The sequence below is a fragment of the Octopus bimaculoides genome, chromosome 6 (assembly GCF_001194135.2).
Source record: "Octopus bimaculoides isolate UCB-OBI-ISO-001 chromosome 6, ASM119413v2, whole genome shotgun sequence".
Classification (NCBI taxonomy): Eukaryota; Metazoa; Mollusca; class Cephalopoda; order Octopoda; family Octopodidae; genus Octopus; species Octopus bimaculoides.
In genome coordinates, this window is record NC_068986.1 from 95,668,951 (window position 1) to 95,685,884 (window position 16,934).

The 16,934-nt window shown below is 35.2% G+C and overlaps 1 protein-coding gene across 1 annotated transcript; it reads right to left on the reverse strand.

Annotated features, from left to right (window-relative positions):
• Positions 1–338: 338 nt before the first annotated feature.
• LOC106882822 (heterogeneous nuclear ribonucleoproteins A2/B1-like) lies at positions 339–10,772 on the reverse strand. The gene is made up of 3 exons (XM_052968985.1): positions 9,954–10,772; positions 2,034–2,111; positions 339–1,922 (listed from the first exon to the last, which is right to left on the reverse strand). Exons 1-3 carry the CDS (start codon positions 10,378–10,380, stop codon positions 1,855–1,857), a joined length of 573 nt encoding a protein of 190 aa, XP_052824945.1. The 5' UTR covers positions 10,381–10,772; the 3' UTR covers positions 339–1,854.
• Between the last annotated feature and the right edge of the window lie 6,162 nt (positions 10,773–16,934).

Sequence of the window (16,934 nt, forward strand, 5' to 3'; positions counted from 1 at the left end):
ATTTTATATATTAACTAAGTTTAGAAACTATAGGAACAAGAAAATGTGTCCAAAGGATTGCCCCTTCAATTATGCCATTCGTCTTTTGTCTTATTTCTGTTAAAATCTAAGCTTTTGTCTAAATTAATCTTGAACAGATTGAATTTATTAAAATAACTGAAATTTATGGCTTAAATTGAAGTCGTATCACTAACCATAAAAATTTCCTAATAAGATAAACAGAAAATTATTTTAAGTGTGGAAATAAACTGTTTCTAAGTATCATTAAATTAATGATGAATGGCAACCACCTGAGAAATTATACTAAAATAAAGAAAACACCAAGAAAAAATACCAGGTTTTAATAAAATAAAATTAGTTTATTTAACTTGGAAGACCAAAAATTCTTCATAAATTTTAGAAAAGTATTTTATTATATCCAAGAATCTGGCAATTTGAGCCTTAAAAGGGTGTCAGAACCTCATCACCTCTATAAAGAGCAAATCTTTTGGAAGGAAGAGTTGCATACAGCCTCCTTCAGTATAGAACTAAAAACCGAAATGGAAATGATGGAATTTTGAAAACTGTTACCTTCACAAAAGTATTTTGAATAATTTACTACATTGGGAAATAAAAATTAATAAACGCATTTCAACACATGTTCAATAATTTTAAAGTTGTTAAACGTAAATTATTTCAAATTTCAATCTAACAATGAATGAATGAAAGAGAATTAAAGGTTAATGCGCATTACAAATCTTACTAAGTAATGTATGGGATCTTTCTGGTTTGACATCTGATTGTTTTGTCAAATTTTTATAGATGCAGTTTCAAGCTAATGGTGAAAATTTCAACTGTTTTGGGGAGAGAAAAGAGACAAGTTTTAAAGCTTGAAACTTCAGCTTTAGCCAAGCATAATAAGCTGGAAGTCTGAAATGTCATTTCCCATAGCAACATATTGAAATTTAAACCAGGAGTAATGAAAGGAAAAAGTTAAAAACCAAGGAGGCTTCAGTAAGCTATTTTCCACAAAAGGAAATTAGTAATTGTTGGTAGAAGCACTGAGTAGCACTGCAAGAAAACAGGTTGCATTGAATTTTTCTGTGTAGAAAGGAGCCTGATCAGAAGGTGATGGTGCCTTCTACTCACAAACACCAGTTTCTACAAGGAGTTGAAAACAAATCATGTGCAGAGAGCATACTCAGTAACTCAGTGAAGGTAGGTGCTGCTGGAATGAGGGTAGAAGACAAACACTGTAGAAGGACCTAGAATTTAGAACACAATTGGTCTCAGTATGCTGTACCATGTTACACTTTTGTGATTTTTTTTATTTTTTTTTTAAAGAAAATGCTGCAGTGTATCAGCAGAGTACCTGAAAGTCTCTAGGTGAGGTATCAGATACAGGAGTCAATGAGAAAGGATGATCAATTTAGTAACAAAATGGTACAAGAGACAATAAGTCACTAAAAATGTTTGTGGGAAGTGACGAAGAATTGTACAGAGGACAGAGAGAAGCGTCCAGGATTTAGCATCATTTGCCAATTTTTGCTTCTTTACTGAGCAATGAACTGGTTTTGAGACAAAACGTCCAGGTCAAGTCAAAAAAATGTTTTGCAAATATTCACAAGTCATTGGTCTGTTCTTGAGGAACTTCTTGACAACTTCTACTTATAAGGCCAAGCTTATGGAAGTGTTGGTTCTTGACTTGTTCAACCATTTCAAGCAAGGCCTCATCTTCCACAACAGGTCTTCTTAACCTTGGCTTGTCTTTGAGGGTAGTGTCATCTTCCTTGAAACATATGAACCAGTTTTGTGTCATACATTTGTTGACAGTTCTTGTGCCCCTGTTAATTTCTTTTGTTACTGCTCTTGCACTCAAGTCTTTTTCCACAGGTAGTATAAACTGGCTCTAATTGCAATTTTTTCACCACTGATTATCAAAGCTGTAAAATAAAGAATAAACAATTCAGCATTGATATTGAACAAGTATCGAATTAATGATATAACAAGTTACTAAAAACACAATGGAAACAAAAAAAAAAACTTGACCCAACCTGGTAATAGGCATTTGAAAAGCACTTCCATCAAGCAGTGAGAAGTTGCCACCAAAAGAATACAACTGTAGATTAAGTCTGAAAGAAATAAAGAAAGAAGAAAAAAAAACTTAAATTATACATTTACCTTAAAATAATTCATCAAAAATCTATCTAAAAATTTATATTGATACTAGAATTCTTTTACATTCATTATACTTTGAGAAGTGTCTTTTGTCTTTTACAGTTAAATTCCTTTTCTACTACTGTCCACCCAACTGAAGGGGATGGTAAACATGCTTACACACAAAAGCTCTAAGAATGAAAACTCACAACTGGAACAGCATTTTGAGGTATCAACACCAACATATATAAAAACATTTTATGAAACTGTTCCAAAATTTTGATTGAAAAGTAGATAAAACACAGGCTCTACTCATTAAAAAAATAGTCAGAAAAATGGAAGATTTCTGACCTTAGCCAAACTAGGTCATCACAAAGAAGTGAAGTTCTACATAATTGGTACAAAGTAAGCTCAGCAAGAGTGAAGAGTTAATTGAAGCAATGCTCAATGTTTTACCATAAATTTGTCTATGCTAGCCTACCATCAGCTCATTACCAAGTAGTATATATTTTACTGAGATTTTGGTTAACTCTCAGTGCTGAGTTCAGAAGAAAGTAACATGAGGAACCATATCAGGGTCTTGAAGGGTCCCTTTTTATACAACAGAGTGGCAAAAGATAAAACATTTAAGTTAATAAAGTATCTTCTATTAAAAAGAATTAAATTAGAGAATACAAGTAAATTAAAATGGAGGCCACCTTTATCTGCAAAACTGGCGAAGACTTCTTTCAGTTACTGAATGATGACTGTTGAAACAGGAAGAATAAAAAGGATCATCATGGTTAGATAAGAAGTTTAAAGCTGCTGCCATTTTATAGAAAGAGAAAGGAAAGAAAAAGTAAATTCATCCAACACGGGGAAATTTACTTTCCAATTACCAGACGAAATTCACAGACACATTCATCTTTGTATCATCATGCTCATGGGTTAGAATTTGTCGAGGCAGCTTCTCTATGACCAGATTCCCTTCTTGTCACCAACCTTCACTTGTTTCCAAGCAAGGTACTATCTCTCCATAGCCAGATATACGTTTCACAGAAAACTGGAAACAAACCGCTTGTATGATGGTGACACTTATTTACAACCATCAAGACAAGGGCAGAGGCATGCACACAATTGGGCTACCTCACTGCTTTGATGAATGACCGAATGTTTAGCAAGACAGCTGCTGTGTTTACCAAATTCACTCACAATGCTTTGGTTAGCCTGGGGCTATAAGAAGACTTCTTATTCTATGCCATGAAACTGAACCTCCGAAACCACATGGAAACAAGCTTCTCAACCACACAGCCATGCTTGCATGTGTATACATAGCGTCAAAGTTGCAAAAATTCAGACATAACATTCAATAGAGAGTTTATATGCATAGATGAAGCATGGTTTAGTAAAATAGATGCCAAAATTATAACAATTAGCAATTTTATAAAACCTTTGATATCCTTATGTTACCTAAAAGTTCGTTCCTAGGAATAATTGCATTTAATGTCAAATGTAATTTTGAGAACTTACAAATAAAAACTCCATATATCATTAAATGGACAAAATACTTATACATATTTCTGCAATACCAGTTATTATTGTGCAGGCATGATTGTGTGGTTAGGGTCATAATTACAGACAGCTAAGTTTCTGCATAACTTTTTAAGAAAAAAAAAGCATAATTCTAAATGAAATTTCGCAGAAATAAGCTTTCGAGAATGTAGATTATGATTACCTTTTGCTTGTTTCAGTCAATAGGTTGCAGCCATATTGGAATACTGCTTAGAAGGGATTTCGAACAGGAAAATCCTAGTACCTTAATTTTTTTTTTTTTTTTTTATCATTTAAGCCTGGTAATTTTGTCGGTTCAATCTATTATGCTGAACTGCTGTGTATACAGGACGGGCTTCTTTCAGTTTTCTTCTACCAAATCCATTGGTCAGCCAGGGGCTATAGAACAACGCTATAAGTGCCACGCTGTGGAACTGGATCCGGCACCATGTGGTCAGGAAGCAAAACTTTTAACGCTCCTCTTCAAAATGCATATTTTTAAACGATATTTTGCAGACATACGTTTTCGAGAATGTAGATTATACACAGGTATATTGAAACCTCGAATATATAAACCCAAAACAATGAAAAATTCTCGATTTGAGTAAGCGTTCCCTAATTATAGCCTCGGGTTAAGTCTTCAGGGAATTTGGTAGACGGAACATGAAAGAAGCTCTACCAGCACCGCTTGACAACCGGTACTGGTTTACTTACGTCCCAGTAACCTGAGCAGTTTGTTTTTCAACTACATGGTCTCTCAGCTACCATCCCATTGTGGTACATTGGAAATGTCTTCCATAGCTTGGGCATGACCAGTATCACGAGTAAAACAGTGCAATTAAAATCTGTAATTTGAAAAAAAAACAGGTGAGAGTTGGCGATAGGAACAGCATCCGACCATAGAACACTTGCCTCAGTATTTACCCAATTCAGAGAAAGCAGATGTATGAACTGAACTCAGGATATTGGGGCACTCAAATCGTTTTGGCGATTTTTGTTTTCAAAATATTTTAGTAGAGTCAGTCTTTTGCAACTCCTGAGAGGGTTTCTGACTTATGGATTCTTAGACACACACACGCATATATCCATCCCAGTCAAATTACGGATATACCATTATATAGTTTTTTTTTTAATAACTAAAACACAATACGTCACTCTTGAATGCCAATTAGGAAATAATTCAAGTGAAAAATCTAAAAGAACCACCATGGGGCTTCACTCTGATAAAGTAAATTCTCTACATCGACCTGCAATAAAAGGAATTTAAATGTTAGTTACCACGACGCCATAGGTGACTCATGAATTCAAGAACCTAGTCTTCGGGAATGAAACAGTAACTAAAAATCACCAAAACAATTATACTTACACAAAATTGTTGGGTGATTCAAGAAACATATTGGTATATTTTTGTATTTTAAGTAACAGGAGAAAAGGGGGAACTTAAGTGAATTATGCTTATTAAACCGAAATGAATTTTTGACTTAAAAAAGGCCCAAACGCCGATTAGGGACGTTTCTTAAAAACTTTTTGGTGTCAGAAATAAAAGGTGAATCAGAAACCGAGGTGAAAATGAGTTCCAAATGGGAATAAGTAAACGAAAAATAGTTGGTAAATGTCTTAACTTTCTTATACAGGAGATGGAGGTGGTTGGTTGATTTGTTGAAAACGAAAAAAATATGAAAATTTTTGAGTGAATGAGCGAACACTAAGACCTAACTAGATTAAACAAATTGCCTGTCCTATATTGCCGAGATTGGAATTTTCAAAATTAAAATACAAATATACCATTATTTTTCAAACATGTATAATTACTGTAAACACATTGTTGTCGGTAAAAGATAAATTATTAGAAGAGCATCACAGCAAATGTTAAATGATAGGATATTTTGATAAATCAATGCATTCTTCCAGCCACTCAATTTGATAGTTAAAACAGTCCCAAAAGGAATGACAATATTTTACATAAACAAGGGAATATTAAATGAAGCCCAGCATTAACTGGAACTTATTTGGCGGAGTTGGAAAAAGTTATATTTTCTCCATTTTAAAAAGATTTTTTCGGAGTTTTATATTTTAAACATCGGAGATAAACATGATATTGCAATACAAATGGCGATCATACGAAACTAATACTTTAGCATAGCATTTAAAATCACTGGGGTCAAATATCGGCGAGTTGTTTTTAAAATGTGTAGAAATTATCTATACATTGCTTCATCCAGGTAGCACTATTTTATTTCGGAAATTGATTCAAATCTACGTTTGATGTCTTTTCATTTGTGCCCAATATTGTTCTAAGTAATTAAGCTGTACACCGCCCTTAATGTAGCCAAGGTTAGCCAGGCGATCATAATTGAACCTGGCAAGAGATTATCTACAATGACATCTTCCAAGATACCACCAGTTTGTTCTGGTGCATGAAGGAAGCCTCTTTTAGTAGTTTTCTCAAAAAACGATTCTAACTTGATTTTCAACAATCTGTATTTCATTGCCAGGAATACCGATTTTAACGACATTCCTTTAAGGAAAGAATACCAGTTTTACTTTTTTAGGGAACAAATTTCCCAGCAATGCTCGTAACACTGAACAAGTTCCCTTTTCAACTTGTGCAGCGCACATCAACTGGTACTCCACTTGCGACGTCATAAACAAGACTAAACATCACGTTCAATGGTAACTCAAGGTTCCATAAACGTTTCCTTTCGTATAGAAATTTATATTTTTGCAAAATGAGGATATCTAAATAACACCAAGAGCCCGTTCAGCTCCTAATGACGCTACACTGACAGTCACATGTATTCCGACTCGCAATAAGGAATTTCTTTTAAAAACTCCATAACATCAGACTCAAAACAACAGTATAATTTACTAGTGGAGTCGTCATTTTGAGAATCATTATAAAAAAACAACTGTTTTGGTGTGCAAGATATTGCTTCATTCGAATCGAATTAATCGAAATCATATGGCGCCAAACGAAATATGCGCATGCGCAGATAGCTTACAAAGAATTGGACTGTCCCATCGAATTTATCTTGTGGAAATTGAAAACGAAAAAAAATAAAATTTCATTTACAAAATAAATAATTAAACAATTTAGAAATGTTTTGACAAAAAAATTTAAAACTACCCCCCCCCCAATCGCGTACAGACGAAACGAGAATGAGAATGTGTGCAAAGATTGAAATTTTGATATAAAAAAAAAAAAAAAAATCAATATCTCCGATGTTTTAAAACATATCCGAAGAATCTTCAGAAAACGCCGTGAAAAGGGTACTCCTTCCATAACATCACTTATTCAATTCCATAAAAAAATGAAAGACCCACAAAATTAATCCCTTTGAAATTTAAACTGAAATCTAAGAAAGACGAAACAAAATATCACAAAGCATTTAGTCCAACACTGATTCTGACACTCCCTAACCCCACCATGGAATAACGAGTAATCTGTTAGGCCATGAAGGAATTTAGTGAGAAAATAAAATATGACGCTCATGCTTTTGTCAACGACTACTGCAGCGTAAGTGAAGCAAACTGAATCGAGAATCAAAACTAGATCCACATATTCGGCTGGCTGGAGGGGAGCTTACCTCTTTTGGTCTTCTTTTCGGTGCTCTCCGAAGTGAATAAATAATTAAAACTAGCTCCAGAGACAATTGATATAGACACAGCAAAATCAAAATATAATTTACCTTTTATAACTCCTGAGATACTTCGCCAACTCTTGCTAGCAACGGAGTTAACATTTCCTCTACCATTTTCTTTACACGATAATGTATGCGATATCAAGAAATGGAAACTTGCTTCATTCGACACACATCATAAAATGAGTAAGTGGAATTAAAAGAATGGTAACTCATGCTGCTAAAGACCATGCGAGCTACTAAGGCAGCATGATATACATAAGACAGTATTTTTTTTTAATCGTAAGTAATAAAGTAACAAAAAGCATATAAATGTAGTAATCCAAATTTCATTTTAATATACTAATATAGTTTGTTGTCCCTTACATAATATTAAAAAAAACAAACGGCTCTAAATTGGCCTTTATGACAGGTTTTTACCAATGTAACGGAAATGGCATGGGTGGGTTGGCAAGGAAACATACATACAAACATACACAAATAGTAATTGCTTCATACAGGTACTTGAAGGATTGGAGAATGGAAATAAATGGAGGTAACTGTGACGTTCATGACTTTCTGGAGGGCAATAGCGACCTAAGTGATGTAAAGTGAAGTGAATATCGCTAAGAGCGGAAATCGAACCCGGGCCGCGGATTCGACTCATGTCGCCGAGAGCGTCTTCCCTTTTATACTCTACAAACACTTAAATAAGCTTCTCACAAATGTGCATGAAACCCTCAGAGTTAGTAAAGGGAGATGTTGTGACGTTTTATGCCATTTCTAATGAAATAGTAAAAGATTAGTTTGTAAATAAATAATGTTGAGTATATTTAAAGAACTGTTCAAAAATGAATCTTGTTTTGGATGAACATTTTGGCAGGTGGAGTTACATTTTTCCCACGTTTTAGTATTCTTTTTTTTTCTTTTTGTTGTTTTGATAAACATCAAGAGTTTGATAAAATTCCAGAGTTTGTAGCTTTTTTTTCCTTAGGCAATATGTAAAATGAAATACCTAAATCATAATATGCACATTACTATTTAGGATCTTCAGATGGAGATTTCTTTATAAACTATATTTCTTTTCAAATATTTTTCCCCTCGTTGACAATGGGTTATTTAAAAAATTTTTTTTGTAATTAGTCCTTTAGTTTTTGAAGGTAAACCTGAAACAAGCACATGGAGTTAAGTATAACACTAGAGTTACAATTTTCTTCAAGATGTAATTAGAGAAATTTTGTTTTAAATTTCAAGAAAAAGATTTTTATATCATTTACCCATAAACGGTTCTTAGTTAAAGAAGCATTTTGATAATTCCAAATATGTAATTGAGCTCCATGCGTTTCAAATTTGATGTCAAAAACTTAAGGTCTGAATCATTTCAGAAGTACGTTATAAATTAGGAAGAAAAAATACAATCGAGAGATAGGGGGTGCCTTTTGTCCCTCCCTTTTCCCTATCAAGACTACTTGAAAAAAAAAAAAAAAGAAAAAAAAAGTTAATAAATGTATATTTCATGTTATCCCAGGTGGAGGTATGAAAGGGAGAACACGCGGCATTCGGCAAGAGACATTGAAACAAATGCTTTTTTTTTTATAGATAAGAGTGAAGCGATATGAATAATTTTTGTGATTCATGCCTTTTCCCATAGGTGTTTACTTAACGTCGACACCAAAAAGGAACATAAAGCTCCGAGAAAATTGAATCTGGGTCGAGAACTAAGCAACACAAGGAAATAAATTTTAAATGGGTAGTCCTTCATTTAAAACAACAAACCTAAACGCCATAACGAAAATCAAACTATAATCATTCTCGCAGTTGTTCAGGTTGTGTGTCAAAAACTTGGAAGATTACCTTAAATAAAAAGAACAGAGAAACTATGTGAGAGGTTCCCAACAGCAGGAAATGTCTGCCATGGCACCGCAGAATCTGTTTTGTTCATCTTTCTCATATGGTAAATGACATTTGCACATAACAGGAACTGAACATTTATGATGTGTATTTCTTTAAGCTAGGTCAAAACGAGTTTAGATGGAAGTAGGGTCTGCATTAAAATATATGTAATATAGAAATGTTGATATTCTAAAATGTAATGTAATATATATATATGTATAATGTATGTATGTATATATATATATATATATATATATATATATAGCATTACATTTCAGAATACGCACACTTATTGCCAATCTAAGAAAAAAATGAGAAGAGTTGTTTAACGTCTATATCCACCCATACTACTACCACCACCACCTCTACCGTAACCCCTACCGTAAGGTCCACCAGTATTACGATGTGAGAAATTACCTTGTCTTTGGGCCCCACCGAAAGATCCGTTGCCGTAATTGGATCCGAAACTACTACCATAGCCATTATTGTAACCATGGCCTCCGTAGCGCCCGTCACTGCCTTGGTAATAACCGCCGCCGTTGTTGTAGTTACCCTGGTTCGATCCCCAGTTGCTACTGTAGCCGCCTCCACCACCGCCGCCGCCGCGACCGCCTGAACGACCTCCGGCTCCTCCACGACCGCCCATTTCAGTCTTCGATACAGCTTTCTTAACTTCGATGCTTTTGTCCCCTAAAGGAAATCTTTTCCTAATTACACACTTGTCTACACAGTCGAAATCATCAAAGGTGACAAAGCAGAAACGCTTCTGCTTACCAGTTGCCTTGTCTTTAATCATTTCCACTTTTTCAATCCTGCCGTACGGGCAGAATAGTTCACGGATTTCTTCTTCGCTTGTCGTCTCTTCCAGGCCGCCGACGAACATTTTCTTTACCGACGCCTGAGTCTCCTCAGATCCATCGCGTGGCATGGCGCGCTTCGTGTCCAGAGTCTTCTTATCGAGCGTGTGTGGTCGCTGTGCCTGAGCCTTGTCTAGTTGTGCAGCCGACTGGTAAGTGACAAAGCCGAAGCCACGAGAACGATTGTTGGTCGGATTCTTCATCACCACGCAATCTACAACTTCACCCCAAGTTTCAAAGTACTGGCGAAGAGTATCTTCTGTAGTCTCATTATTGAGACCTCCGATGAACAGCTTGCGGAATTTTTCTGCGTTGGGGTCATCGTCGCAATAATTCCCCGTCATTTTTAATTCGGTGTGTTGTAGTAGCTTTTTCTCCTCAACAATGGAATCCGACTGAAATTCAGGTTTGATGACGGAGTTTACACAAATATATTTTTTCCTTTCTTCTTCAGTAATATTATATTCGCTGATAGCAGAAGAAATGAGAGAAGATAAAATTCCAAGGCGACTTTTTATAATCAAACTGTGGTATTCTTTCTTCCTGGCTTGCTTGCTTCCGCAGCAGATGAAGAAGAAAAGCTGGCCATGCGAAAGATACGATTTTTACTATAGATTCTGTTTGTGTTTTTTTCTTTGTTTTATTGGAAATTTTACTAAATTTCCGACGAATATAAAAAACACATTGTCGATATGTTTTTCTCGTTTACCATTCACCTCTAATTAATTTTTTAATTACCTTCGACCTCAATCGACTACGAAAATAAAATTCTTGAATAAAACTTTATACGACAATTTAAATAACCGCTGAACCACATGGTATGCGATAGAGCCATCCAATTGGTTGGTAAACAGCCAATCACAAATCACATAACTGACCTACTTTTTCTTCTCTCCTCCAAAAACTTAAAATTTGTCTCAAGATGAAGGGTCTCCTTGTAAATTACACTATATATATATTCATATACACACACACACACACACACATAATAAATCTTTAAAAAATATAACCTCTTTCTATTTGCCCAGAGTTAACTAGCTAGAAAAGTGTTTCGTAATTTTTCTAAAATTCTTCTTTTAGACAAAGGTCTGTAAACGCGAAATATTCACGTAGAAATGTATTAATTTTGTTCTTTCTTTCTCTAATCAAATGATGAAGGAAAATAGACAAAGAAATAATTGCATTTATCACTAGAGATAATGCTTAAGTGTAGTATTATGTTTGTCTGAACATTATTTATTTTTCAAGGCCATATCTAGCCCGGATTAAGTTTCTTTTTATTACCCTGTGGTCATAGGAAAAAAAATACCATTACTATTGAGTCGATCGATATTGGAAGGTGCTCCAGCAACGATCAATTTTGTAATTAAAAAATGTGCTTGCTTTTATTACAGTGTATGATTAGAGAGAGACGAGCTACTTTTTTTCTCGGACACCGTATCGTGAATACTGTACTAAATTTAAATAAATGCTGTTACTGATTTATATAATAACCATCGGGCAACGTGAATACTGTGCGAAAAATACATATTACTATTCGGTAATTTTTCCCCAATATCTAATGCATTGATTTTTTCTTTATTGAATGTGTGTATTCTGACTAAGGCGGTGAGCTGGCAGAATCGTTAGCGCATCAGACAGAATGTTTAGCAGCTCTTCTTCCGGCTCTTTACGATCTGTGTTCAAATATCGGCGAAGTCAACTTTACTTTCAATCCTTTCCAAATAGATAAAAATCAAGTATTAGTCAAGTACTGGGATTGATATAATCGACTAACCTCCTCCCGCTAAAAATTGCTGGCCTTGTGCCAAGATTTAAAGCGATTATTAGATGATTCTCGGCACCAAGTACAAATCCTACCGAGGTCAAATTTTTCCTTCAGCTTTCCAAGATTTCTTTAAAAAACACACTAATCCAGGACAGTGGAACAGTGGATTCGCAGAACTGTAAAAATGTCAGATTGATGCATTGTTATACTTGTTTTAGCTCTTGTGTTCTGAATCCCATATTGGTCTACTTGGATGGTAGACCACCTTGAGTGCCTATAGCAGAATCCACTCTTTCACCCCAGGTCCCTAGTTTGAAGATAGCTTCCTCCCTCCCTGTAAAGAGTCCTCAGCACTACCTTCACTTCTGGCGCATTGTTTTCCTACCCTGGTGACTATTACTGTGTCTTACCTTCTACAATCCTCTCAAAATATTTCACCTAATAATTCATCTTCACTGCAATGGCCCTCCTTAGAGAATAACCTCCTCAATTTTTAATATTTATCACAAATATTCAAGATGAACACCAACATTTTTTTAATATTTAGTCAAAGACAGAAGGGCAACACCAATGACCCTTTATTTTTCAGAGCCTCCAAGAGTTATTGAAAGAAGTGAGGAGATTATCCTCAAACTGGATACCTGACTCGAATGCTTGCAACTGAGTGAACTCTGCTAAAGGTAACTAAGGCATTAAAAAGAATGATAGATTGAGTTTACCTCCCAAAATCTCAAAACACAAAAATCAGAACAAATACCATAAGACATTAGTTCCACAAACTCCCACCTTGGACAAGTACATCAGCCTCAAAAGGATGGAAAGCAGAGATCTTACATCCAACCCTTTCTCTTATCTTATAAATGAAGCATATTTTCTTTATATTTGAGAAGAAATTTTCCTAAGTGGCCTACCATACAAAAATATGTAATATACTAACAGTAACAAGTAGGGCTGTATGGTTTCAGGTTCAACCCCACTGGGACAACTTGGGTATTTGTTTTCTACCATAGTTTTAGCTCAACCGAAGCTTTATGTGTGAGATTTGGGTTGAAGTAGAAGCTCATTGGAGGGACTGTTCATGTTCTTGGTTGGCAGATAATCCATCTGCCAGTTTAGCATTACCCACTTGGTTATCGGGTATCCTTAATGGAGAGCATTTTGTTGATATCTGAGGATAATTTCCTCTAACCAGTGAACATAGGCCCTGCAAAGAAGCATGGACATTACCCTTCCTCTTCTGACCAAGCCATTAAAAACATTAAAAAAAAAAAAAAAATTTATCAATCAAAAAAATTGTCATTTGTCTGATGGATCAAGGCTAACCTGAAACAATATAAGAGATAATGCTTAAGTGTAGTATTTACCTGAAACAATATAAGAAAAACAATCACTCATCATTTTGTCCTATTGCTGGCTGTTTACCACATGTGAAGTTTACTAACAAATTACAGCCTCTACCCCTGCAAGTCTCTATAGTGTATAATATTTAAATGTACTGAGAAAGTTGTATTCAACTAGTCAGTAAGTCATCCATCACTCTGATAAACAGTATGCCACATTTCTTCATTCATCCCTCTGTAACTCACCCTGCATCAACCAACCAACTACATCTTTTTTCAGTGTAAATCAGCACATGAATTGTTAGAAGTAGTAGCCAAATTCTTCTCCAACCAGACATCATCTTAAAAAAAAAGAGGAAGGACACAGTGGATAATATAGTCCTGAATACATTGTCTAAAAATATGATAGAATGGGCATAGTTGGAATGCATGGTCAAAGTGACATGGAACTAAACATCATCTTGTAATGGACTGTGCTGAGGCAGGTTTTAGTTGATACTATCGCAGTCAACCAATATTCAGTCCTCTTGATGATCATATGAATGACCTGCTACTTGGTCAGCTTGAGAGCACTGTGATGACAGCTAGAGACACTGTTGCTTGGTACCGAGATATTCATTTTACCTTGACCCTTCACTATTTAAAAAGGTAGTATATGGCCCAAATATTCCACCTGCTTTATGTTCAAACTGGCCAGATCTGGCTTCTCACGCCAGCCCTACAATATCATTCTAAAAGTTAACACCTCATCAAAATCTCAAAGCTACAATATAATGCAATATTAATTCAAAACAATAAAGAAGTAAGCATTACTTTTGACAGAATAATATAAAATGCTAAAAGGTTAAAATCTTAACCAACTGAAGTTAATAAGATCTTTCCAACTTAAATAAATCAGTTGACCAGGATGCTGAAGAGAACTGACAATGTGATATTAAACTCTTTCTTTCTCTAATCAAATGATGAAGGAAAATAGAGTTTTGAAGGAATATTTACATCACAAAAACCACAGACAGAGGCATGTGATTAAGAAGTGTGTTTCACAACCACATGGTTTCCAGTTTGATCCCACAATGGGCAGGAGCCCTCTACCATGATCTCAAGTTGACCAACACTGACAGCTAAATATTGAAAAAAAACCCAAAAAACAAACAAACTAAGGCTGTATAAAATAAAGTTGCCTTACCCAAACCCACAAAATGCAGGCATGGCTATATGGTTAAGAAGCTTGCTTTGCAGCCACATGGTTTCAGGTTCAGTCTCCCACTTCTGAATAAATAAGGTTTTCCTGCCAAAAATATCTTTCAGTTTAAAAACTTGCAAACACCGTTATGATCTTATATTATGTTTTGTTTTCTTTCTTATACTTATTCCTTTTTAGCATGAATAGCATCTCACTGCATAGAAATGTCATGGCAACTTTTTTTCACCAAAGAAAAAGGAAAACAATGAAGTCTTGACTGCACTTTCTAGCATTTATCTTGTATCTTGTTCAGAGTTAACAGACGTATATTATTTGTGTATGATATGAAGATTTCTGTATAATATTTATAAATACAGAAATCTTCATATACACATTTGCATTGAACATGTCCTTTCTCTTGAACTAAAAAATAGCAGGATATTCATTCTTTTTCATATTCTCACAAGCACCTATTTTGTCTAGCCATCACATATATACAGTTTTCTTCTTTTCACAAATAGCAATAGGGACCAAGACTATATTTATTCAAACTTTAGTTTGAATAAATTTAGTCTTGGCCACTAGTCTCAACCACTATTACTATTTGTTAAACTGAATTCATAAATTCATTCTTTTATTATTATTTCTTTAACGTCCACTTTTCCATAGTAGCATGGGCCAGATGGAGTTTATCATCTTACATATATTCTCTGTTTGACTAGACTTATCGGTTTCATTTATATCCTTCGGTGGTCAGCTGAAATTTTATTTCTCATCTCTCTTCAAATGGAGACCTTTAACTTTTGACCCTTAATCCTCAATTATCCTAAAAGTCCTACTACTCTTTCAACCATTATCTTATATAACCAATACAACAGTACCTAATTTCATTCACGATATTAACCTGGACACTTGATCTGATACTTATTCCTTCAGAAATCATAGGATACCAAATGCAAAGAGGATATTTGTATAAGGGGAGCGAACTCAGACAAACATATACACCACAGACCACTTTGGTTTAAATATATGGGATTTTGTTTACCAAATATCAAGTAGAAGGTATTGGTCAACTTGAGATCATGGTAGAGGGCTCCTGCCCATTGTGGGATCAAACTGGAAACCATGTGGTTGTGAAACACACTTCTTAATTACATGCCTCTGTCTGTGGTTTTTGTGATGCAAATATTCCTTAAACCCTGAGGGACTTTAGAGACCAATCTTCAGCTCAACATTGTTTTCATAGTAATAAGTTGATAGGCTACCAGCCTATTTCAGGTGACAATTGCCAGGTGATTTGGTACATATTACTGACAGCTAAATATTGAAAAAAAAAAAAAAACAGAAACAAACAGGCTGTATAAAATAAAGTTGCCTTACCCAACCCACAAAATGCAGGTGTGGCTGTGTGGTTAAGACGTTGGGCGTCTTCTACTATAACCCCAGGGCAACCAATACCTTGTCAGTAAATTTGGTAGACAGAACTGTGTGGAAGCCCATTGTGGTGTGTGTGTGTGCATGCATGTATGTATGTCTATTTGTGTTTGTCTCCCACCTCCTCTTGACAATTGATGTTGGTTCGTGTACATCCCTGTAACTTAGCAGTTTGCCAAAAGAGAACAAGGGAATAAATACTAGACTTTAAAAAATAAGTACAAGGATTGATTTGTTTAGCTAAACCCTTTAAGGTGCCGCTCCAGTATAGCCACACACCAATGACTGAAACAAGTAACAGATAAAAGATAAAAAATTATATTGTCTGAAGTCACAAGCGTAGCTAGAGTGTGTGCCACATGGGATGGCCCTTCTATTTGTCGCTCTAGATCCCACAAAAAACACATGGCCTACAGCAGACCCAAAAGTGCCACCCATTTAAAAGTGCTGCCCAGAGTGGGGAGTAGTCCATCCCACACCAGCTCTGTTAATGTCTGAAGTACATTTGAATTCTAAGTTAATGAGTAGATAGTTGGATGTCTTATTCATTTGGCCACCTTGTCTCTAATTATATTTATTCTTTAGTTTAAGACTGGTTCAAGAAATAGCAGCCACCTTAACACTTCATAAATGGACTGGATAGATTTTTTTGTGGCACCAGCACTAGTAGGATTTCCTTGTCTCTGGCAAGACTAAAGTGTCCCTCCTTCTATGTAATGTCTCTATCTATCATTTCTTTTCTTTCCACACAACTGGGTGTGTAAAAAGTAAAACATTTTCTATTATATGATTGGCCCAAATCTGTGATTGAACTAAAGAGTTTTTCCTCCATCAATGAAACCTAGAAATTCATGAAATAAAGTGGTGAAAAGTGACCTAAGGATATAGAGCTTCACAAAGAAGATGATAGGTAACCATGATGATTGGCAACACAAGATGCTGGAGAGGATCTGTTCATCCATGTAAATATAGTGAGACAAAGGGTGAATTGTGGTAGTAATGGAGGCTATAAATCCCATTTAAAACATTTCTGTATTACTGAGCTCATATCTCTCTGCACTCACCTTCTTTCTTATTAACTGCATCATGTCACCTGTGTAAAAATGGATGGCATTGGACTAAGAATTATGGTAGATATATATGCTTTATGATGCTTTGTATATATATATATAT

Bases quoted from the DNA above. Each gene is read 5' to 3' on its own strand.
- LOC106882822 (XM_052968985.1), bottom strand. From the start codon at position 10,380: ATGACGGGGAATTATTGCGACGATGACCCCAACGCAGAAAAATTCCGC. The intron at 2,112-9,953 runs GTAAGCAGAAGC...TATTTCTTTCAG, and splicing joins GATTAAAGACAAGGCAACTG to ACTTAATCTACAGTTGTATT. The intron at 1,923-2,033 runs GTTGGGTCAAGT...TTTATTTTACAG, and splicing joins TTTCAAATGCCTATTACCAG to CTTTGATAATCAGTGGTGAA.